A 24639-nucleotide genomic window follows, 5' to 3' on the forward strand; every position below is an offset into this window, starting at 1 on the left:
TTATTGTACTAAACATTTTTAATTCTTTCATATGCAAAAAGAATTTATCTAAATACACAAAGAAACCTGCCTTATTTTATTTTTACATATACAGGTTATCTAAAACAAAATTTTTGGTTCCATGTAGCAAAGTAGAAATACTGAGCTTTTTGGTAAAATTAAACCCCTCCCCACCATGTGCAACTCTTATCTAAGAACATTTTTATACTATATTTACAACACCCACTGCTTTGAAATTCATTCGTTTCATACCTGACAAAATGCCAAAGTTGCTATATCACAGTGTTCTTTTTATTCATCTATAATTGGTGTTTTAGCACAGTTGTTATTAAGACTTGGTATTCATAGAAAAACTTCGTAAAAGTAATACTGAATACATTTGAGAATGAGTTCAATTCCAAAAACTCGTTAATAACGTAGTGTTTTCCATTATTATTCAGAATCATATTGTATCATTTAAATTTTATTTTTAAAATTAACCCAAAAACTTCATCCTCCTACTTTGAAGAAATTAACCAAAGCTGACTTATTTTACTGATAATAAACGTTTAGAGAGTAGAAATGAATGGGGCAGGATTGGGAAATACACTTTGGAGGAAAAAGTACATTGGTGGAGCTGAAAGGCACTTTTTCACATTGCCTCTCTACCTAAGAGTTTAGTTGATATTTTAAAATATTAAATGTTTAAATGACACAATATGATTAATGTAAAATTAATCTGATTCAAATAACATAATGAAAATTAGATTTGCTTTGGGAATATAATATTTGGCTTGAACTTATAAATACTAGGCGAGTTAATACAACAGTACTTGTTGCTTATAATATTAGTTGCTTACAACGTTAGTCTAACTAGAATGCAAATACTTCTGTATACATCGAAACCAATATGCATTAAATGAACATGAACTATAAAACATTCATTTTCAAAATAAGTGGCCTTTTCATTGCTGCTAGCATTCATACAAGTAAACAAATATATTTTTACCGGCAACTTTTAACTGTACCTATATTTAGAATTTATCATTTTCTCTAAATGCTTCTGTTTCTTTTAGTGCTTTCACAAAAATTCTTCTTACAAAAATTAATCTTACTGGTACTTAATTAAGTTTTCACTTTTAACATGCTACTTTCGACTTTAAAATGTGTGCAATTGATACTCAAAAAAGGTAATCAAACTTTGGCATAATTTGGTCAGCAGAGATTTTAAAATAAAACCTTAAGTGCCAGTGCCAAAATATTTTGCGGCAATGCAGTTTAGCATGCAAAATATAACTTTAGGAACAAACTTACGAGGTTTGAATTAAATTCTTCATCAAACATTTTGGGTGAATATAATAAGGTCAATCCTCAGAGAGATTTACTACATTATCTTGTGGGCGTAAACGCTCAAGATTCCCAAAACTATTGGCTCCGTACCATTACTCTTACTGTACCAGTATATTTCTCTTAATTCGTACAAAAATATTTTCAGACCGTTAAGTATTCATTTTGCAACATGTTCAAAATAACACTTCTACGTAATATTTATTGTATTGTAACTAATGCAGCTTTTCAAAGAAAAACTCTAAAACCAATAGTTCTTTAACACTTCCTCAAGCCTGTTAGTAACAAGCATAGTCTTTTTGTAATGAAAAATACAAATATTATTATGTAAATATTGTAGCTCAATCAGTTCAGTTAAGGCATCAATTTATAAAGTGACAAAATTAAAATTAAGAAACACTGAATTAAAATGTCTTAAGTAAAATTTAAAAAGTATTTACGCTTTAGTACCAGCACTGATTAGAAAGAACTATCATGGATTAAGTACCCAATAACAGATTGATTTTAGAATACCTTTCAGAGACAAAATACACATACAAAATTAAAAACTTTAAAATACCGCAAATCACAGATCTTTAATTTAAGTTTCATTAAACTAAAACCAAGCCATTGGATAAAATATCCCAGGAGGAATCCTTAATTTAAAATGGGCTAGAAATCAAGCTGCCTTGAAAGGAGTCACCAGTTTCAGTACCAGTTTTGCGCATAAATTTTTGCCATTTCTATATTTTAATTAAATGCGAAGCACCCATCATTATGTCTTCCTTTTTGCATTTTATGGATTTAATAAAATACAGTAAATTTTATACAAATTCACTGCTCAAGGTTTACCATTGGATCTTCTCTAAAAATGAAAATACTGCTTTGTTAACTTGATGTAAATCGAAACCAACTTATTCAAATGACATCAAATTTTTAGGAATCTGAAAATGAAAAAAATTGACTATACAGACGTTGCATCATTATTGTGAAAATAATATATTTCATCAGCTTGTAATAAACCAAACCAAATTAGAAATTCTATCCAAAATAGTGTTGTTAATTTTCGGGAAAAATAAAATGCGGAAAATTTTCCAGAAAAGTTTCCGTAAAATTTTCCGCAAATCGGAAAAATAAAAATTTGAAACATAAATTACCTTTAAAGGGTTTTTAATGTTTTTAACTTTTTATCGATATAAAATGTCTAATATCAGTAAGAAATTTCATCTATGATATGGTAGAAAATTCATTTATAATATGGTAGGAAATTCAACCATAATATAGTAGAATGTAGAATAATGTAGTACTAAAATGCTTCTATAATATAGTAGAAAAATGCTTCTATAATATAGTAGGAAAAATGATCTATGATATGAAAGAAAATTCATCTATAATATAATAGTAAATTCATCTATAATATAGTAGTAAGTTCATCTATAATATAGTAGTAAATTCATCTATAATATAGTAGTAAATTCATCTATAATATAGTAGTAAATTCATCTAGATAGTAATATAGTAGAAACTTTATTATAAAGTGAAAACCCTTCACTAAAATAAAGAATGCATTCAGGTACCTGATTGCATTTTTGCTAAAATATATTAGAACAAAGAAAATTTTCAGCGAAACAGAACGCATGGGATTATAGAAGCATTTTTCTACTTTATTATGGATGAAGTTCCTATCATATTATAAGATTAATTTCCTATCATATTATAGATGAATTTCCTATCATATTATAGATGAATTTCCTATCATATTATAGATGAATTTCCTATCATATTATAGATGAATTTCCTATCATATTATAGATGAATTTTCTACTATAATAAAAGAGAGCATGTCTCTACTATATTATAGAAGCATTTTTCCTACTATATTATAGAAGCATTTTTCCTACTATATTATAGAAGCATTTTTTTCTACTTTATTATGGATGAATTTCTTATCATATTATAGGTGAATTTTTTTGATGAGTTTTTTCCGGTTTGTAGTACCATATATCATGGATAAATTTTCTACTTTATTATAGTGCTCCTTACTATATTATAGTGCTCCCTACTATATTATATATAACGTTTCTACTATATTATAGTGTTCTCTACTACAATATTGTGTTTTAATTCCGTTTTTTTCCGGTTTGGCGTTCCATACTTATGTGTTGCTTAGGTATAAATTTAAACCTCGTAGTCTAAAATAGTAAAACTTATAGGTTTAAATGAATTTTTTAAACTGCAACACATTGCTCGCAACAGCCTTTTAATCATACATTAAGTCAATTAATGGCTATAATTTCTTCACCCACTTAATATGATGTTTTGATGTTTAGTCATATTTAAATTCCCTTACCAAAATAATAAGTTGTCTATAGGAACTTGGTTTTAAGTTTGTATTTGACAAACACAAACTAATATTTACTAAAACCATAGTTAAAAACAACTTTACACCAACTAGACGACTACTACAAAACCAACTTAAAAAAGTATTTTCCTGCCAACTTAATAACCACTTATTTAACTATAGTTAAAGTGGCCACTTTAACTATAGTTAAATAAGTTGTTATTAATTATTATATTTTGAAAGTTTTTCAACCAACTTTTAATTTAAATAGTAGTATGAAACTATAAAAGACCCCATGCAGGGGTGCATAATCATATGTCAATTGCAGACATATCTTTTTCCAAAAAATATTGATATACTAAGCCCCAATGTTAATTTGTTAATTTATTAACATTTACTAACTTTTCGGTAACTCTGTCTCAAAAATTGACCAGCCTAACTTGATTGAGAATGAAAACTCTTGAGTTCATCAGTTACATGTATTATACAAGATAATCTTTAGATAACCACACCATAAGCAAATGACGAATTTACCTTCTCTTGTCCTGTTCTAGCAGCCTCAGATAGTTTTGCACACCATTCAGTAGCTTTAGCAAAGGTTCCGGCTCTGAACTTATAAACATTTCCTTTCGTAGGATCAGTAAGTTGAAAAACATCCGGTTGGGAAGGATCACCAGAATCAGTTTTTAGAACCATCCAACCAACAATTGAGGTCATTTTGAAAGGGGTTCTTTTGAACTTAAAAAAAGTAAAATACTTAATATTATATTCAGTTTACACGAAGGAAAAAAATCACTACTTTTTTCCATTTATATTTAAAGTATTAAATTAATCTATACCATACATACATGAAGTATGATAAAGGTAAAAAATAAAATTCTAACTTCTCAATGTTTCTATTATGTTAAAATCAACAACCAAAGAAACTTATTTTACCCGTTGATAAAAAATATAACTGCTAGCGGTTCTACCTATCACACGGAGAGTAATTGAAATTTGAAAACTTACATCCGATCTCTCGTGACCTCTTAGGGACTTGGGCTGGTAGTAGACTAGGGTTGTGTCCCAAAGAGCTATCCAATATCTCATCCAAGATGACACCTAAAAAAGCATTTTTAAAATTACAATTAAAAAAATAGTACACCCTTCTCCCACCTATTGAAGAATCAAACAGCTATTTACTAAATAATTTTAAGAACCAAACTTCTAGAAACTTCCAGATATTTCCGTTTGTAAGTCATTCTAAGTCGCTAAATCTGTTCATACGTTTCTATGGTTTCTAATTGCCTTATTCGAATTCCAATTCTCACAATATTTTCAAAACTGACTAATCTAATCCGATTGTGTTTGTGGATGAAAACTACAGGTCTTATAGGGACTATTTCAGAAGTCGTATTTTGTTAGTCACTAAAAACAGGCAAAAATTTGCAACATAGATGGAAAAAACAATTCTGTCAGTGCCATAAATAAATGGCTCCAAAATGAGTTTCGCAGGTGGGCGTCGTAGAACTTAGTTACTCCACTAATTTCTGCCTAGTGGCTAAAAATCAATGAACCACTAGCACTATCCCGCAAAGAAGCAATTAGCTTTTTCATTTTACAAAGAGCCATGTAGCAACCACAGCCAAAAACCAAAATAGCCGTTTTTGTATTAAACAAGGTTTTTCTAACCACTGGTTTGTAATACTTTTAAACAATTTTTTCACTTGTTTTAAGTTTTTTTAATTGTACATATACTATTCTTTATTAACTAATATTTAATTTGAGTTAAAAAAAATATAAGTACCAAATCTAGCGTGTACTAAAGTAGCTAGGAATTTCTTATTTTCTAGACCGTGTGCAAAGACTATACTAAAGCATTACCTTGTGGCGCAAGAGCAACATACTCTAAATGTTATTTTCTAAAATAATGTCCCTCCTCAATGTTTACCTTCCCAACTTTAACTTCGTGAATAACATTCATTACAAAACTGCTTCTATTGACACGCTTATGAAAATGTAACTATTGCAAAACATTAATTGTAAATATGTAGTGGAACAATAACCCTAAATATATATTATTTATTAAAATTACCGCAGGTTTTCTCCCTTCCTTTAAGACAGTTTTTCTTTTAACACAACCTTGATTTGCAAAAGATGCAGTATTTTCTTCATTCAACATAAGAGGGCCAAGTGGAGAACATGATGTAGGTGATGATGGAGAAGGAAGATGCAGCTCCTCCGAGCCACTGAACAGTTCCATGGCATATCGGTAGCATGAATAGCATCCATAAATTCCCCAACGATTCAGTCGGCGAAAGAAGAGGGCATGGTGGTTTGGCACACAATTTAAAAAACCATGAAAGTGAAACAGGCGCCTAGAAACGAAGGTTTGGGCATTCCATTCATACTCATTAGACAACATTGAAATTTCAATAAATAAGATATAAATATCGAAAGAAGTTTAAAATTGTAAAATTGTTATAATTTAAGAAAAAAAGACCAGAACCAGGGTTAATATTTTTAAACGTAAGAAATTATAATGTTGTCCAAAATATTCCATCCATGTGCCAAATAATTCAGTTTTTCCAACAAAATAAAAAGAATAAAGTAACATTTGACCATATTACTTTTAAAACTGCAGCCACAATATTTGATTTTATAATGCCTTAAAGCAAGAAAAGAAAAATCTAACCAAAAGATTCAAGCCAAGTATAAAGTTTTTTATGAAATCAGTATTCCATAACACTTGGAATGTTCATAGAGTAAACCTTTGTTATGTCATTGCATCGCAACTTTATGGGTGAAGCTTATACATAGGTTTTTCAGTTAAGTTGTACAGTATTATAATTTTTTAAATCTTCCAAGACAAAATTAGTCTACTTTTTTAGCCACATTAAAGACAAATCCGTACTATTTTAACAGTTAATCTAAGGTTATAGGTCTTCATTGTCAGTGTTTTACAATATTTAGCCACATCCCAAAACGTTCCGACACAATACATCACAAAAAGACATAGTAGATGTGATCATCCACAGTAGTTATGGATTCCTGATGGAATATATACAGGTTCTTTACGTATTTGATTTCACTAAACCTGCGCTTCATATCTCAAAAATCCAAAGCCTAGATTTTTCACATACATTTTTTAAATTAACACAATGCTGCATAAAAATCAACATAGTTAATAGTTATTTAAAAAAGGTAACCTCAATTTAATAAATCATTAAAATATGAATATATATAGATCACATTATCTTTTAGATGAGTGTTTTAGAGGATAGCTTAGATTAATGATCTACCCTGAAGTTTCAATAATCCAAATATTTTTTAAAACCTGTCAATATTTCCTGGTATTATTGTCTTGATATTGGCCAAAGTACTACAATTTTTTTACCCTAATGAAGCTCAATTTCTTTCAAAAAGTTGGGTCTTCATGTTTTTGTATTGACATTTAAAAAAATTTCTGAACACCTATTTGGCCTTCCTAGTTTTAGTACTTAAATACTAGATTAAAATTAATTAGACCTAAGTACAGTGAATAATTTAGTAATTCTATTTTGAAACATAAAAAGTGAATTGCGAATTAAAATTTTTAAAATATAATTATTTAAAATCAAGTACGTAAAAAATCTGCATGTTTAAAATAAATGTCATAACACTTAAAACGAAATACAACAGAAGCAAAATAAAATTCAGCTGTGCAATATGCCTTTTCTGATTGAAAATAACTTTCTAAGTAGATATTAAAATCGATTTTAAAACAATCTAAAAACCCTTAGAGGACAGAGGTGCTCCCATTAAAACATTGGGTGCAATAAAACATGTGCAATTTTAACTAGTTTTGCTACTACTTCAGTTCCTCAACAATGTGCTTAATGAAAATCCTATATTTTGTGGATAGCATAAATCTCCTATTATCAACTTTCTCAGGGTAAGTCTGATGTCAATAACTCCATAATATAAGACTAACGTTATCACCATTTCTAGCAGCCTATTATAACGTCCTCCTACATAGTGCTGCATAGTAACACTGTCTGTGTGATAAGAAATTCAATGAACCACAATAGTGCCATCTTTGTTCCAAACATCTCTACTCCAAAATTGTATTATCTTACTTGGTACACATACGTGTAAGATAGAGGCAGAATATGTTTTAAGTCTCAAATGAAAAAAAGCTATTTTTAGAAACTTAACTAATTTTGCTAATAATCAATTTTGGGTTTCCATTTAAAAACTCACCAAATTAATAGTTTCAATTTTGGATAAGCTTTGGCTACACCATTAAAATACTTGTGGCAAAGATTATAAAATGGAAACCTCAACTATACTTGGGGACATTATGATAAGCTAATGGTATTGCTTAGAAAGTGTTATTATTTCAATTGGCTAACCAAGGCTAAAAAGTAAAAGCATTAGATAGAAAAACATTGTTATCTCACCAGTGTTTTAAAGGAAGGAAGATTTCATCAGCACCCAGATCGAGTCCATCATTAGTTTCTTTAGTAATTTGAAATTTTAATACGATTTTGATACAGTAATAAGATTATTGCAATGCACTAAACAAACCTCCAGATGATGAAATTGATGATTTTCGATCAATGACAGATGAAGGTCTTGGAGGGGTCAAGTCATCCTCTAAAACACTGTCATCTAAAAGATGACGTCCTCTATATGGAGTTGAACACCTTAAAGAAAAATTAATTTACATTCAGATTTAACAAGTTAATAAATTGAGGTCCGCTATTTTTCTAGAAAGCATTAGACTACGCAAAGAACAAAAGACCAGCCAATTGTGGAGAAAAATAAACGCTATTAATGGGCCTTCAAGGAAAGTGACTTAAGGACACTGACAAAAACAATTAAACTAATGTGGGAGATAGGTAATTATCTCTTTTGGAAATTCAGAAAAACATCAATAGACTATTTCTAACTAAATTAGCTCACAACACATTATATTTTTTTTGGTTAATTTTAAAAATAACTTTATCATAGTTTTAAATTCACTAACTCTACAGCAAAATTTTTAAAAGAATTTGCATGCGAGTGAAAAAAGGTAAGTTTCAATTTATTTTTTAAACTATAGATACTCACTGAGAGGACTGGGGACAAGATGTAAAGATGCTGAAAAGAAATATGAATTTAATTAAATACAAAATTTGTATGAATATTTCTGACTATTTAGCTAGTAATACAATTGTATTATGCTTGTATTATGCATGTTTTAAAAATTAGCATCAATTACTAGCAGCTGTGATTGGGAAATATTTAGTATCTAAAAAGTAGTTGAATATCAACAATTAAAGTTTATTTTTGCTTTTTACGGTGTTTCTTAGGATGCACACCAAAACATATTTTTAAGAATCTTATTGTAGTTTGGGTCAGTTACTATGAATTACACAGAAATTACATTATGGTTGAGTTGGGTTAAGTCATGGGTCAACAAAAGATATTAATCCAGGATTGAACTCTTGTGTCACTTTGTGGAAAATGAGATAAATGCAGAACTAGTAACAGTAAAATTAAAAAACACCTAACTACATCAGATTATATACTAACAATTCACTTGAAGATGGTATTTTAATCTTTTGATGAAAAAGGCTTAGCACTCAAATTGCAATTTGCATCTTCTCAATTGATCAATAAGAAATTCACCTTAATTAATATAAATAAACATTTACAATGTTTCTTTAATTAAATATGTTGTACGAGTTATGCTACGAGAGTCATGTTCTGCCATTATTGGCCCATGGCTAAATTAGAATAGGGATTCGGTAGATTATGTGCATAAGTAGGATATAATAAAGCTTTTATTATTATTATGTCCAATCATGTGGGGAATTTTATCTGTCCTGATTTTTATATAAGTATGTAGAATTACTTTGTTCCTAAGCTTCTCGATTTCCGATGGCCAGGAACAAATTTTGGAACGGCATTATTGAGAGGAAGTGAACTGTTTTGAACATGATAGCAACTCGCTGTTTGAGGTGGCATTGAAGGCAAAGTTGTCGAGGAACCTGGAGCCACACAGGAACTTGTTGACATGGATGAGTTGCTGGATGAACAACTTGTTGACTGCTGAGAGGGAACGGACAAGAGAGCATTGGACGAACTATGGTGATAGCAGTTTTGGAAATGAGAGTTCACTGGATGGTGGTACTGTAGGCTAGTTTTTTTATGCCTCCCACCACCCACAGTATTGTTCCACCCAGAAGTTTGAATTTGATTGAGAATTGACGGATGCATTGTTGAGAGATCATCCCTGGAACGCCCAAGATCAGACTGTGCTGTTGGTGGCTCTAGTTTTAAAGAGAGTCTGAAGAAAAATAACATTTCTATTTGAAACCATTTCAAGCGGGTGCTGATAAAATACTAGTTTATTCACTTATAATTATCCTCTTCCACAAATTTCTGCAATTCTTCAATGTATCTGACAGATCGTAGGTAAGACTGTACGTGTGGCAAAATTTGCAGGTCTGAATTAAAAAAACGAACAAAAATCAAGGTTATGTGGTAGGTTATTCATTACTTTTTACATAATGGCAAAAAAACACTTTTTTAAACAATTTCTATACACTAAGATTATTTGACATAATATCCAATCTACTAAATATTTCTGAATGTCAGTCTGTACTCTGTATAGGCGTCCGCACTGTTCCACCTCGCACACCCAAACTTCGCACCATTGTTCTTATTGGTTAAGGAAGCGAATCGCACCATTTTCAAATGGGTGTACGCCCAAGTCAACCAATCACACCCAAAGTTTGCGCATTTTTGGTCATAGCGCAAAGGGAATAGCACTATGGCTGAGAGATGAGATACAGGTCAAGCTTTAATTAGCTTGAGACGGATGGTCAGAGGCAGGCCAAGGAATTTATCGCTGGGCCTTCTAAGAAAAGTGCAACTCTAAGACTAGTATCGGGGTGGTTACGGGCCTACTTTTAGACATCTGCATCTGATTGTCACGTAGATAGCGTGGGTATTTTTTATTTTGTCCGCAAATGATTATTTTTTTATTAATTTAATGTAATTAACTTCTTTATGTATTTTAAAACTTTGTTTTGGTTATTATTTTTGTCGTGTGTTCGCCGACACCAGGCTGTTTTAAAAAATTGCTAAAGAACAGACTTGTAAATAGCGGCAGTCCACGCATCAAAAACCCCTGAAAAAAATCATGGGACTCCTAAAAAAATGTCTTTAGAAGGGGTAAAGAGTCCACGGGACTCCCTCAAATTATATCGTTAGCTGTGTAAAAAGAGGGAAAATTTTGAGAAATAAATAAAAAGTAGAATTCTTTTTATCTTTGGGGGCTTTGAGGCATCTGTATTAAAAATTTGGAAGACTTGGGCCTACCAGGGAAAAACCTCTTTTAACTTAAACAGGTGTGGCCCGTGTGGGGAATAATTTCCATACTTCGTTTGTCTAAGACTAACGGAGTATGGAAATTATCTGTATTCCATTAGAGGCACAGTAATTGTAACAGTGCCATTGAAGACCAAAATTTTGCTTTATTAAAATGAATAAAAGGTAGAAAAACATTAAGCTCTATGGGTTTGGAATGAAGACTTCCATGGTTAAATTAATTGTGATAATATTTACGAGCATTTTAATTTACCCGATCATGATTATATATGAAAATATGTCAACTTTGATGCTGTAGTTCGATTACTGACTGTCTCTTAAGAATTACAATAAAAATGTTATAGGCTTTGCCTGGTTAGGTGCCATTTATTTTCGAATATAATATGGAGGAATAAAGAGAGATTAAAAGAACATATACATTTCAATGAGGGGGGGAGCGAAGAAAGAGGGAAGAGTCCTGGACTCGTCGAAAAAATAGATCGGTGGAGGGGTCCGGGTCCAGTGGACTCTCTTAAAAATACACTATTTACAAGTCTGCTAAAGAACCGTTTTTCGTGATAGTATAAGTATTGGCCCCATGCTAAAAAAAGCGATGGGCCTTCTATAACGCAAACTAGAGGACAGTACCTAGGCATACCCTTCCAAGTATTGTCGGGCGTGTGAAAATATGCCCGTGTATCGCACGGCCAAGGGCAAAGTGGGGTACGCGACTGGAATAAACTGCAAGTGTCGGCGAACACACGACGAAAATAATAACAAAACTCGTGAAAAGGCCCAAATAAGGGAAAATAATAAAATAAACCAAAAAAATAAAATAAGCGGTTGCGGCCAAAAAAGGCAGCACAGCTAGATAATACCCAAAATTTAGAAAACTTGTAATTTATGTAACCGGAATACCACGTGGAAAGTATTTTTTTTTTACAAACCACCGGAATAGCACGTGGAAATTATTAGGGCTGAAAAACACGTGGTGTCGGCAAACAGACAACGAAAATAATAACAAAAAACCTTATAAAACCAAAAATTTTCAAATTTTATAAATTTAAATAAAAAATTAAATAATCATTTGCGTACAAAATTAAAAAATACCCACGCTATCTACGTGACAAGGTCTATCACACGACAAAATAATAACAACAAAAAACGTGAAAATTTCATAAAAAGTTAAAATGTTTAAATTAAAATAAAAAATTAAATAATCATTTGCGGACAAAATAAAAAATACCCACGCTATCTACGTGACAAGGTCTATCACACGACAAAATAATAACAACAAAAACGTGAAAATTACAAAAAAAGCTATCTACGTAACAAACTGTATCATCTCCGCCTGATATAATTATAAAACAAGATGAGGTTGCTGTAGTTAACTTCACCCAAAATGGCCACAGAAAATTATTTGTTTCAAATAGAATTTCCAAAAAAAAAAACATTTGGAAATTTTCCATTATAGAGTTCCACCAATAGATGGTTCTATTAAATTAAATTTTTAAGAATTTTTTGTTTTAATTCAGGAAATTTGGACACTTTATATCAACAAACAGTACCAATTTATATAATGCCACCACTAATAATTTCTCTATTGCACATGGAATTATTAAAAATATAATATAATTCAGAAAAAAAATTGTTTTAAATTGCAAGAGCAGTTATTTCTGTGCATACTAGAGTTTAGTAGAACCAATGAAAATATAGAACTTAGTACTCTAGATCAGCGGTTCCCAAAAGGTGTTCCGCGGAACCCTAGGGTTCCGTGGAAGGATCACAGGGGTTCCGAGAATTCGCAGCGCGGCCATCTTTGTTTGTGTCAAGAGTCTTTTAAGATAAGTAAAAAAATTAGTTGGGGTTCCACCAGAATTAGGTGGATAATTTAGGGTTCCATAGCAAAATAAATTTGGGAACCGCTGCTCTAGATTAAAATGTAGAGAGCTTTCCTACTGTCAGTTTTGTTACAAAGTGATCACCCACTTCCGGCACCTGACCTCCAAAAAAACGAGATTCATCAGTTGCTGTAGAACATTTTCTACATTTTTTTTACCATAGTAACTATGGAGCTGATTTTTTTGGAGTTCCAGCAGGAAGTGAGTAACGCTATCAATAACGAGCGAGGCAGTTATTTCAAATCTAGGGTACAAAGTCTGTATTGTCTTTGGTAGAACCTACACTATATGATTCAATTACCATAGAGGAAGGATTAGAATACAGAGCAAACAGGCTATTTCTGAAAAAATTGACGTTATTTCTTTCCCATCTACCTTAAATTTACAGGCAATTCAATGTCAGCCACCACTGATCGAACTCAGCATTAATAAGAGTTTATCAACAAGATGCATAAAGGTGATAGCAATGTTACTCAAGAATAGGCGAAACTATAAAGTCCAGGGGGGCTGAAAAGATGGTAATCACGTGAACTGCAGCGCCATATATCCTAAGAAATACAAACTATTATTCGTTTTATATTGCTAATGGCGGTTTAAATTTTGATCAATTCATCTAAATTATCTAATTATTATTATTATATAAAACATCTTGTAATAGAAAGGTGGAAGTTAATTAGCTGTCTGCAGTATCTGGAAGGAATCATTTTTTTCTTTACCGTCGCACGGCCAACTATGAACACGAGTTAAAGAATCGAAGTTGGCTGTGATATGGTTGTCACATGATTTTATTTTCCCATTTTAACAAGTTGGTTAACACTAAATTTACTTTATAGTTTCGCCTATTACCTGAAGGTATTGTGTCAGATATTTATATACCAGTGCACCTGGGATAGTCAGCCCTTCTTATCTTTTATTCATTCAATTACGATTGGGCTGAGCGAGTATGTAGTCTTATACGGCTGTCCCATGGCAAAACCTTTTAACCAACACGAACGTAATTTTGAGATATTTGACTTTTTCAAAACCTAAGTTACAAGATGTTAACGTGGTTTTAATTGTAAATACAAAACCATTTTTTAAGTCTTAAATAGTTAAATATTTATGACTTTTACCTGAAACTTTTACAGTACTTTTGTAATACTGATGCGTAAAAATCTAATTTTTCAAAAATTGGTTGGTTAAAAGGTTTTGCCATGGGGCAGCCGTATAGACAGACAACATTTCAACAGCGTTGTCATTATACTGAGCTCTCCCTCTGGCATACCATTATTTATATTTATATTTTAACTTTAACCTACTCAAAAATGTGAATTAGATGATTTAATTGGGAAAACAAATTGATTTTTTTATATTCAAAAGCAAAATTGGATTTCAATTAAAATAATTTGAAAAAACACATACTGTATGTGGACTTTTGAAGGTTCTTTATGGTATCCAATACATTCTTCATTTGGGTAGCAGTAGAGCTTTTGTCAATCTTCAACGACAAATTCGAAGATGTGGTAGATAAGAGAACTGATCGAATGTAGGTAAGATCTGTCAGATAAAGTCCTAGGTAAGGAATACAAGGTAGTTTCACACAACCCATGTGTTCTCTCAGCCTAGAGAAGTTGTCCTTGTCTGAAAACAACTCAGCAAGTTTTTCCAAGGTTCCACGGTCTTTTTTTGACACTTGCTGTAAGGTTAAAATTGTTGAGAAACTAATAACAATATTTAATTAGTGTTAACTAATTTTTTTTTCAGGAATCAGCCAATGATTTTGGGATGGTACTATGCAAGTTAGCTAGAAAGCAGATCCACAGCGAGATAAATTTAGCATTGAAATCAGCATTTTTAAGGAACCTTAATTTTTTGTACATTTCATACACCCAAATATCAAGTAAGGCAAAACCTTACTTGTTATTTGAAAAAATATATTTAAATCTCTCATTGGTGCCCCAATTATTACTGGTATTTACCAAATTATTAAAGGGGCGTTATACAAAAAAAAACTTGTGATAATACTACATTTTCTATGTTACATCGAGGAAGTGTGGTCTTTGCTATCACAAGGTACGGAAGAGGAGGAGCTATCTGAAATGCAGGCAGAATTTTTCAGATCATTCTGTGACCCTTTAAGCCTACTCATTCTTCTAGTTAATCCCCCACTTAACTAAATCCTAGAATTTTTTAAAATAGCATACTATGTCAAAAGCATATATCTAAAAATAGCTTCCATTAATAATTAAAATGAAAAATAATTACTAAATTACTTACGGTCCAAGTCTTGGCCAACCTGAAAACTGGAACACTTTGGAGAGCAGAAACAATGGCAAATTCAGAGTGTAAATTGTTTAACTCGTGAAGTTTTTTGGCAATCTTAATAAAATGCACTATAATATCTGCTCTACATTTTGGAGTTTGAGCATTCAGTACTTGCTGTACAGTCCAAAAACTAACCTATATAAACAAAAAGTAATTAATATTCCTAATCAAAAAGAGGACGGAAGGAAGGAAATAGGGAAATTTAAAACAAATATGCTTTGATATAATTTTAGGGCATTCAAACTAAACATTTATTAAAGTGTTTTAAGAATGTTAGTTGAAATTTAAAGGAAAGAAGTGCAATCATAAACAATTACAGTTGGTTAATAATTAACAGATCTAGTGTTCAATGATTTGACCATTATAACACTACCATGGTAAGTTTTAAAATCAGTTAACTCAAGGTAACTTCTAGAACACAAACTATTTTTTTTAATACCAGTTTTTGGCCTAAGGATTACTTATCTTTATGGGATTTAGTGTACTCTAAATGCATTTGATAAATATCAAACTTAGATCATCACATTTTGATAATCAATTATTGCTATTGTATTGCGAGTTTGTACTGAATTAAATTAAAATAAAATAATCTTGTAAATATATGATTAAAAATTGGTGGTGGAGTGGTTAGTAGATTGAGGAGCCGCGTTCGATCCCAGCTTATGGTACTGGGTGAAAACTCTGAACAACTCTTGCACTGGTTAAAATGATTCCCCCACCTCTCAAAGTTGTTTAATTACCCCTATCAAGGAAAAATTGTTGAGAATAACGGTAATAGTAAGCGTAGGGAGCTGTTAACTCGCATGGCATTAAGGGCTGGTCAGACCCTCCAATTCAGTTTAGCCCAGTTACCTGAATTAAAGGCATTAAATAGTTGCTTGTTGACTTGTGCCTTAATTGCAGCTTAAGTATTAACCTAGCTGCTTATTATTATTTAAATTAACTTACATAATTAAATCTTTTTGTAAATTCAACAACATTTTGAGCTGAAATGGCTTTGTCTTTTTGATTCCATCTGCAGTTGCTAAGCTCCTGAATAAAAAAAGGTGGTGATTACTAATTTTTCTACAATAAAGAAAGTAAATATTTATAACTAGAGAAAGGCAAAATCAGTGTAAAAAGTTTTATTATAGTCAATGATCAAATATTTATTATCCTTCGAACTCTGCTGCGTGTATGCTTTACACATTTGAACCTTTCACGATCCAAATTGCCAGCTTAACTTAATAGGCTTTTTAAGGAATCATTTTAAACACAACCACTGGTTATGTTTATATTCCACATTTTATTTTGAATCGGAACAATCGAAATATTGTGCTTTTGTGTTCCTAGTTAATTAAATTGCTAACATGGTGAAAAAATTACTTTTTCAAGACAGGCACCATGAAATTCCTTAACTTTTCGAGGTCTTCCCTGTCAAAAATAATTTTCTCTGACCAATTTACTCACTTATTATAGTAAGAATGGTTAATATTAGGTAGCGTTAAGAAGTAACATGATACTATCAGGCTGTGATTGGCAGAGAAAATTTTGTTATCTTGACTAGAATGTTACTATTATTATAAAACTGAAGACCAATGGTAATAGTAATACAATATTCGCTGTGAAATTTCTATATAATTTATCACATTGGAAAAATTACTAATTATGTGAAGTTATTGAAAAAATAATAAAATCCAATGACATCACTCATATTTGTTATCAGTGAGGAATTCGTAAAGGACATCGCACTTCTATGGAATTTGACAATTTTTTTCATTTCAATTGAAACATGTTATTAAGCTGATCGAAGGAGCAAAATTGTCCATTGCCATTTTTCCCTATCTCCTAGTTTGTCCTGTATCAGCGGTCAAAAGTGGACAAAACTTAGTATAGTCTATTTGATAAAAGAAGTCACAGTCCATTGGTTAGCCTTCTACGTTAGCGCGTCGCTAGTCCAGGCACACTATCAATAATTTTCTTGCCAAGATTTGTTGTGCTTCCCAAAAAAAGAGCATTGGATTTGGTTTTGTTCTGATCGCACTAGTGATCGTACGGGGTGACATTTGAGTTGGGGTCAGGGAAAGAAAAGACCCCGAAAAACCGGGTCAGGTCAGGATTTTATGAATTTTTACTTAAAAGTGATTTCTAATTACAAAAGTGACGAGAGCAGTTGCATCGCTTCAGCAGCCGACTATTTAAAAGTAAAAGTAAAATCATACGTGTATAATATTGTTTCATACGTGTATAATATTGTTTCATACGTGTATAATATTGTTTCATAAGTGTGACACTTTCTACATCACATATAAATTTTTACTGACAAAACAGACTGAATTACGGGCTTCATCGCTGTTTTGCATCCACTTGCTCCGGTGTCACACGTAGCATAGGGGGATATTTTCTTCTTGTAATGACGTCACTTCGTTACAAGCTCTCAGTAAAATATTTTCCAAAGTGACAAACTTATGGAACAATATTATAGACTTATGGAAAGACCAAAAACGAAATCACGGCGAACGAGAGGCGAGCCTGGCGGGTGTGATGCTATAGCCACACTCAATATAAGGTCGGGGTAACGTGGCCCAGGAGGCTTAAGGTGTGACTACACAATGCTAAAAGTACCAAGTCCAAGCTTCACTGTAAGCCTAGACTATAATGTATAGGTAATAAGGAACGAACTCACAAATGGTATGATAAACGTGGCGTCCCTTGATGCTGGGCACGAACCAGTAGACATGTCGGCGATACGCAGCAAGAGCTTCTACACGGGATGACTTCAGAACCAGGAATGACCGATCTACCTCGGCAAAGCAGCCGACAGTAGATTAGCTGTAACAGGGCTGCCAGCCCACCTCGGACTACCTCAAAGGGTGCCTGACATGGCTACAATGCGACCTTTGTACCCTCGAATGAGAGAAGTTGCCGAGAGAATAGGCCCCGTGCTTCTCTGTTTCAGTTGTAGGCTTAGCGATCGCTCAGGCATTTATTAATTTTTTTTTGGATTTGGAAGGTTAGGTGTAAAAATCTTGGCAAGAAAACTCTATTGATAGCGAGCCCAGACTACCGACGCGCGAATGTAGAACGCTAAACGATGGGCCGTGACTTCTTTTAACAAAAAGACAGTTTATACTAAGTTTTTTATCCACTTTTGACCCCTGTGAGAGTTGGGGTGGTTGGGTTAGACCCAAACTAGCACTTCGACCCGAGGTCCATTGTGCAACCCCAGCCTTTTAAACATGGAAAAGCCCAGTCTCTGAAACGAAGTGCAAGATTTGCTTCGCCGGAATGTTGGAAAGATCGCTTGTTTCCAGCCTATGCATACCAAGCCGCATAAGAATCACAGACACAAAGGACATGAGAGGAAGTTTCCTCCTCTGCAAGGCATGCCCTGCACATCGGACTCTCACTGATACCAATAGTTTGATGCTGGACAAACTATAGGAGCTAGGGAAAAATGGCAATCAAGCTTAACAACATGTTTCAATTTGAAAAAAATCTGTGAAAAGCGAATCCCATAGAAAAAGTGCGATGTCTTTTAAATTTTTTTCGCTCATTTTTCTTATTTCCTTAATAAAAATGTAGGTACCAAATACTAAAATTAGTTACATGAATCCTAGCTACTATACCTCTGGTTTAATTTTCTTAAAAACTGTAATATCCATAAGCGTTAACTGGCTCTGAAAGTAAATAAATTAATGTTGACTAATGAAAGATTAGCTATAAAACACACCACAGATAGGCAGTGAAGGAAATTCCAAGAGAAAAGGTACTTCAAACTCGGCCAATTAACCACCCCATGGTCAAGTCAACCATTCCCATGTACGTAATAACAGGAAGTTCAAAAACTAATGGTTATTGTCATTATGCATGGTTTTCCCAAAACTTGTCTTAACTTAATTAACTTGTTAGTTAATTAAGTATGGCTCAAATAATTATGATCAATAGATTTAATGGAAAATTTAATTAGGTCTACAAACACTTGAATCATCAACTAAGCTTTCATCTCAACAGAAAATTCAATTTCTGTTGATTGGCATTAAGAGTACCAAGAAATTCAAAGAAAAATTGAAATAGCATTAGCCTTTGGCACAAGTCCTGCATACTTCATTACGAAAGTTCATCCGCTCTTTAATCACAAAACTTAAACTTGTATGGCAACTCCGTGTGAAAGAATTTAAAAAAATTGCAGTCCCACGTTTTAAGGTACTTGAATTTATTTCTTGCCAACACTTAATTTTTCAGTTGGAATGAGCGAGGAAGTGGATGGTTTTACTTTTTGCCCAATAATTACAAAAAAGTGCACTTACAGCAAAATCTTCAGGGTTAACCATAAGAACGTCAAACACGACTGCATCATATGCTTTATTACCTCCCCCACCACCACCTAGACCACAAGGCAAATCTGTATCATTGAGGCTGTCAGCTGGCAAAGCTCTTGTTTGCAAATTTGAAATTCCCTTAGATAAACGGAAATGAAATTAAAGATAATTGTTTAATAAATCCTTTGGGTAACTATGAGTTTTACAAGTCTTCTTAGTTGTGTAGGAATATAATGGGAAATTCAAACACACCTGGCTAAGCCGGGCTATATCTGCTCGAGCTACTTCAGTCATCTCACGATATTTCATTTTACTTCCGTATCTGAAAAGATGCTATTCAACACCATATCAGATGACAAAGAGTAAACCAGACACATCTTTCAAATTTCATAATAGCTGAAACAAAAATATATTATTTTAAATGTTAGCAGCAAGTTAAAGCCAAAAGGTACTGTTAAAAAATGTTTAATAATTAGTTTTCATAAGTAAATGGAATCCCAAAATTCTAAACAATTAAATAATATTAGCATTAAATAGGGGAAGTGTGCATCTATGAATTTTTACAAAACCTTCAGTAATTTATCAAACCCAGACGTAAATATTTCAGTGTTGAATTGATATAACAGTTTTTAAGAACTGGTTAAATATTATATTTCTTCATTAATTTACATATTTAGATAATTAAAAAGACCCAAGTTCAGTATATAAATTCAACAATAAAACCTCAGTTGATTCCTGGCTAATATAATTTAGTTATCTCAGTCTAAGCAATCTATTTCTAATTATAGTTTATTATTGAAATATTCACTAAGGAATCTGGAAAGTGAATAACAAGTCAATTTGCACTAGCCAACACTACAAATGACCATGCCCCCTATTTACTGTTAAAAATATTTATAGAGCAAAAAAATACTAAATACAATGTGTGATATCATTCACAATACGAAGAAATTGAAGAAAAGCCTTAGATGACAAAATTATAAAGAAACTTGACCTAAGATAAAATTTAAAGCACAACATAAATCATGATCATTGCAGCAGGTATAAATGTAACATATCTTATAAAATTGTATCAGCGACATCAAGAGAATGCCGGGATACGAGGTAGAGTGGGGAATGAACGAGGCATACTAGCATGCACAGACACAATTTTTATCTATGAGATACAATTCCTACCTGCACCACAACTTACATTGCCCTTTAACCACACAAGATATTGAAATTAAAGCTTCCATGGAATGATAAATTTATACATTATTTGATATAAAATGCTTTCACATTTTCACAAAATAGTTTAAATTTTCATTGATCAATTATCAAAGATTAAAACAGACTATATGAATATTTAATCCATAACAAGCAATGCAGAATTGCTATTGATTTTTCCATAGATATTTGAATTATGTTTTTATTTCAAGAAATTATTTATTTCATTTTAGGGGAATGACTATGTTGAGATGATTTTTAGCGCTGCTCTCAATCCCCTAATGCTCGAAGAGTAAGCTCCTTCTTCCTGAAAAAATGAAATCAGGCCAGTATCTCATTGGTTATCTAAAACTGACGTCTTCTGGCGAGATTAAAGCAAACGTTGGTGATGTATTTCCTTAAGCTCATCTCGCAAATTTGACAATGATGGCCGCAAATTGTCTCAACAAGTCATTATCCCAGAGTAAAGAAATAAATCCTTGGTTCTTCATAATATATTTATCATAACAGAATTTAAATAATTTTATTAGAAATAAAAGTTATTTAATTATTTTTTTAAACAGAAAAAGGAATCCCTATGGTATCAAAGTCAATACTATTATATTTATTATAACTATTTAACAAATCGAACACTATAATATTCCAGAACTGTTCTGTTCATTGTTATGCTATATTCAAAATATATAGAGATCAATGAAAATTAGTACTCTTTTGTGAAATGTTAAGGAATTTATATACACTAATACAAATAAAGAATTATACTTTTGGGAGGTTTCATTTAAATGAGTCTTAACTTTCCCTTACCAAAAAATAAGTTGGCTAAAAACCACTTACGACAACTTGTATTTCAACTTGGTTTTCAGTTTGTATTTGGGACAAATGCCTACTAAAAAATAACTTAAATCGTCTTTATTAATCAACTTATTTCCAACTAAACCAGAATCAACATTTACATTTAACTACTTAAAACCAACTTAAAAATAATATGTAACTTCCTGACTACTAAAAACCAACTAATTACAAACTTAGCAAAAGAAGTATTTTCCTACCAACTGAATAACAACTTATTACCCCTTCAACTAGTAACTTGAAATATGCTGACAACTTGAGCTTACTTAATACCAAGTTAATATCAACTAATTGTGTATATACAAACTAAATACAAACTGAAATCCAACTTATTTTTTGGTAAGGGTTTTAATGGGTCGTCTTATAACATTGAACCTTAACACCATTCATGGACCAATTAAAGGATTTATCTAAGACAGGACTTCACCCAAAAATAACTTTCACCAATTAAAATCACTATTCTATTCTATATATATCAGTTAAAATTAAATTTATATAAAACAGATATTGCGGATGATTTCAATCAACTCGCTTATTTGAAAGTTTTCATTGGTCTAAGCTATCGATAGATTCTCTACATTCAACCAGAAAAAGGTCAGCAGGCTTACCCCTATCTCAACAATTTCTGACATGGGGACTGGTTTTTCTAGTGGGATGAAAGCGTTTATTTACACAAACTTAAGACAGCCAGGTTCTGTATGAAATTTTTCAATAGCCATGCACCACTATTCTCAAAAAGGGATTATTTTCTCAATGATACTTAACAAAACTTATCAATGTTATCATTGAAAATCTTTAAGACAAGTGTTATTGCAAACATACTTCTTGGTGAAATTTTCACTTCCCTATAAAAAATTTTGTTAATCAGAACCGAGGGGCTAACCACTCTTTAGAAAGTCTGTACACCGGATTACGCTTAGATTAGCACTGCCAAAGGCAGGGGCTTCAAAGATTACGCGTAGTCCCATTAGTACAGTCAAAGGTACGGCTCTGTATACCGATTACACGGAGTGATCAGCCCCTCGATCAGAACTCAATGTATACATTTCATTTTAAGTATAAAATCTCAATCTGTAAAAAAGTTTCCAAAACAAATTGATGGAGGCGTTTTAAGAGACATCCTGTATGCACCATGACTCACAAAACAATGCAACTGTCATTCATGTGACAAATATGTTGAAAATACAGAATGATCGAAGAGTACTTTAAACCAAGGAACTTCTTAACATTAAAATTTCACAAACATATTTAACATTCCAAACAAAGCTTTTAGATATAGGATTAAGTAATTATTTTTACTTAGTGGATTATGATCTGTTACTTGACTCAGTAGTATTGATGATTAAAAGTGATATTACATAATTAAGTTCAACTTAATCAACACCTAGTACACTCCCGCACAGGTGTTACAATAGTCATTATAAAATAATGGCCTTTCTTGATATAATATTCGAGTTTCACGATTCTGCACTGATAGAAGAGAAGTCTTGATATGAAACAAAGACGACCCAAGGCTTAATACCTAAAGACAGCTGCTGCAGCAGATTAATATTCTGCTAAATATTTCTTAGTTGCCAGAATTAAATTTTAAAGTAATTTTTTTAAAGGTTTATGGTGTCAGCTAAAAGCCTTAGACACCAAACAAATTTGAAGAAATTAAAATACTTACAAATAACTCGTACAATAGGTCTTCGAGCAAACATAATGACGCGAAACTTGGACCAATCTAAAGGTTCAAATAGTTCGCTAAACTGACAGTTTTTTTAACATTGAGTTTCATGGCCATCAAAAGATAATACAATGGATAATGCTTACTTCAGAACTGGTGACCAGTCTCATATGGATCAGCTACTCTTACCAAGACGCAACAAAAATACGCGCAAATAGAAAAGGAGTTGTTAGCAGTTATATACGGACTTGAACATTTCAATTACTATACGTATGGAAAACCCGTTCTAGTACAGTCTGACCACAAGCCATTGTTGGGACTAAGCAAAAGCTGAATGAAAAAAATCACACCTTGATTACAGCGATTATTATTACGTTTGAATCGATATGACGTAACATTAGAATATGTGCCAGGAAAAATTCAAGTTATCGCTGACGCTTTGTCTCGTGCACAGCTACCAAATGTGATATTCAGTGACGTTGATGAAAAACAAGTTGGCAAGCCAAAATATACCTCTCCTCGGAAGAATTGTCCCTAGTGGTCTTAATTTCTCGAGATGACCCTTAAAGATATCTCCGCAATTCAGAGTTATTTACTAAAAACGTAATCCCGGTTCAATCCCGCCCGGTATAAAATTTTCATTTTAATTAAAATAATTGAGACGAAACAGCCGAGTTTGATTTATTCAGAATAATATAAATTAAGTAGTTACAACAGCGAGTTAGACGTACTAAAACAATGCACAATTGAATTTAACCCTTTTTACAGAACAAGTTTACCATTTAAATATAATACGAAGCAAATTTTAATGAAAGAAATATCTACAGAGCTAGGGTATTTGTATTTTTCTCGCTTACGACATACTTGCCGCATCTTTAACGCTCATTTTATTTCAACACTCGCCCTTGATGAAGATACCGTAGAATAGCTATATTCGACATCTGGTATTGGATGACTCGTAGACTTCCTGTTGACGTTGTGACACATGCCGCATGAAAAAGACCAATACCGTCCAATTTCCAAAATCATATAATGACTTGCACAACCAGCAGGATTCGAAAAAACCCGGGTTTTTTCCAAAAAGCCCAACCCAGTGGGTTTTTTAGTGGGTTTTTCGTGGGTTTTTTATTCGGGTGGGTTTTTTATTTTAGTATACTATTTCCATATTTGTATTACATGATATGTCAAAAAAAAACCCAAATCAAGAGAAATTAGGAATGTCTTATGTTGAGCCCATAGAAATCTCATAGTCATAGGTAACTAGAATGCTGCCGATCAGGCTGAGAAATAAGTAATTTTTTTTTACTGGATCTGTGGCCAGTAGAACCTAGGTAGTTTAATTAAAAAACTGGCCACTGGCCGCTTACCATTTTTAACCTTCAAAATCAGGCTTTCATTTCAGGGATTAATATAGTATTTTTTATTGAACTAAATTCTTGAAGG

The 24639-nt window shown here is 32.3% G+C and overlaps 1 protein-coding gene across 3 annotated transcripts; it reads right to left on the minus strand.

The window, feature by feature from the left end:
• LOC149946570 (ras-specific guanine nucleotide-releasing factor RalGPS1-like) lies at positions 1-23037 on the minus strand. 3 transcript variants are annotated; one of them, XR_016480287.1, is made up of 17 exons: positions 22827-23036; positions 19725-19868; positions 19461-19610; positions 18780-18830; positions 16120-16203; positions 15124-15306; positions 14269-14542; positions 10011-10101; positions 9507-9941; positions 8720-8749; positions 8195-8313; positions 8068-8125; positions 5721-6003; positions 4655-4747; positions 4181-4384; positions 2158-2249; positions 1-2048 (listed from the first exon to the last, which is right to left on the minus strand). XR_016480287.1 is itself a non-coding variant. In XM_090171456.1 (16 exons), exons 2-16 carry the CDS (start codon positions 19779-19781, stop codon positions 2220-2222), a joined length of 2013 nt encoding a protein of 670 aa, XP_090027582.1. In that variant the 5' UTR covers positions 19782-19868; positions 22827-23037; the 3' UTR covers positions 1-2219. The 3 variants fall into 3 exon arrangements, 2 of the variants coding, with proteins under 2 accessions (XP_090027582.1, XP_090027581.1); XM_090171456.1 differs by having other exon boundaries at positions 1-2249; positions 5721-5874; positions 22827-23037; XM_090171455.1 differs by having other exon boundaries at positions 1-2249.
• Between the last annotated feature and the right edge of the window lie 1602 nt (positions 23038-24639).

The sequence above is a fragment of the Leiobunum rupestre genome, chromosome 4, assembly GCF_980474605.1.
Source record: "Leiobunum rupestre chromosome 4, qqLeiRupe1.1.hap1, whole genome shotgun sequence".
NCBI lineage: Eukaryota > Metazoa > Arthropoda > Arachnida > Opiliones > Sclerosomatidae > Leiobunum > Leiobunum rupestre.

What these genes read in the sequence shown, in the direction of transcription:
- LOC149946570 (XM_090171455.1), bottom strand. Translation starts at nt 19,781, where the DNA reads ATGAAATATCGTGAGATGACTGAAGTAGCTCGAGCAGATATAGCCCGG. An exon ending in ATATAGCCCGGCTTAGCCAG is followed by an intron (nt 19,611 to 19,724) that starts GTGTGTTTGAAT and finishes CGTTTATCTAAG; the next exon opens with GGAATTTCAAATTTGCAAAC. An exon ending in GGTTGGCCAAGACTTGGACC is followed by an intron (nt 14,543 to 15,123) that starts GTAAGTAATTTA and finishes TTAACCTTACAG; the next exon opens with CAAGTGTCAAAAAAAGACCG.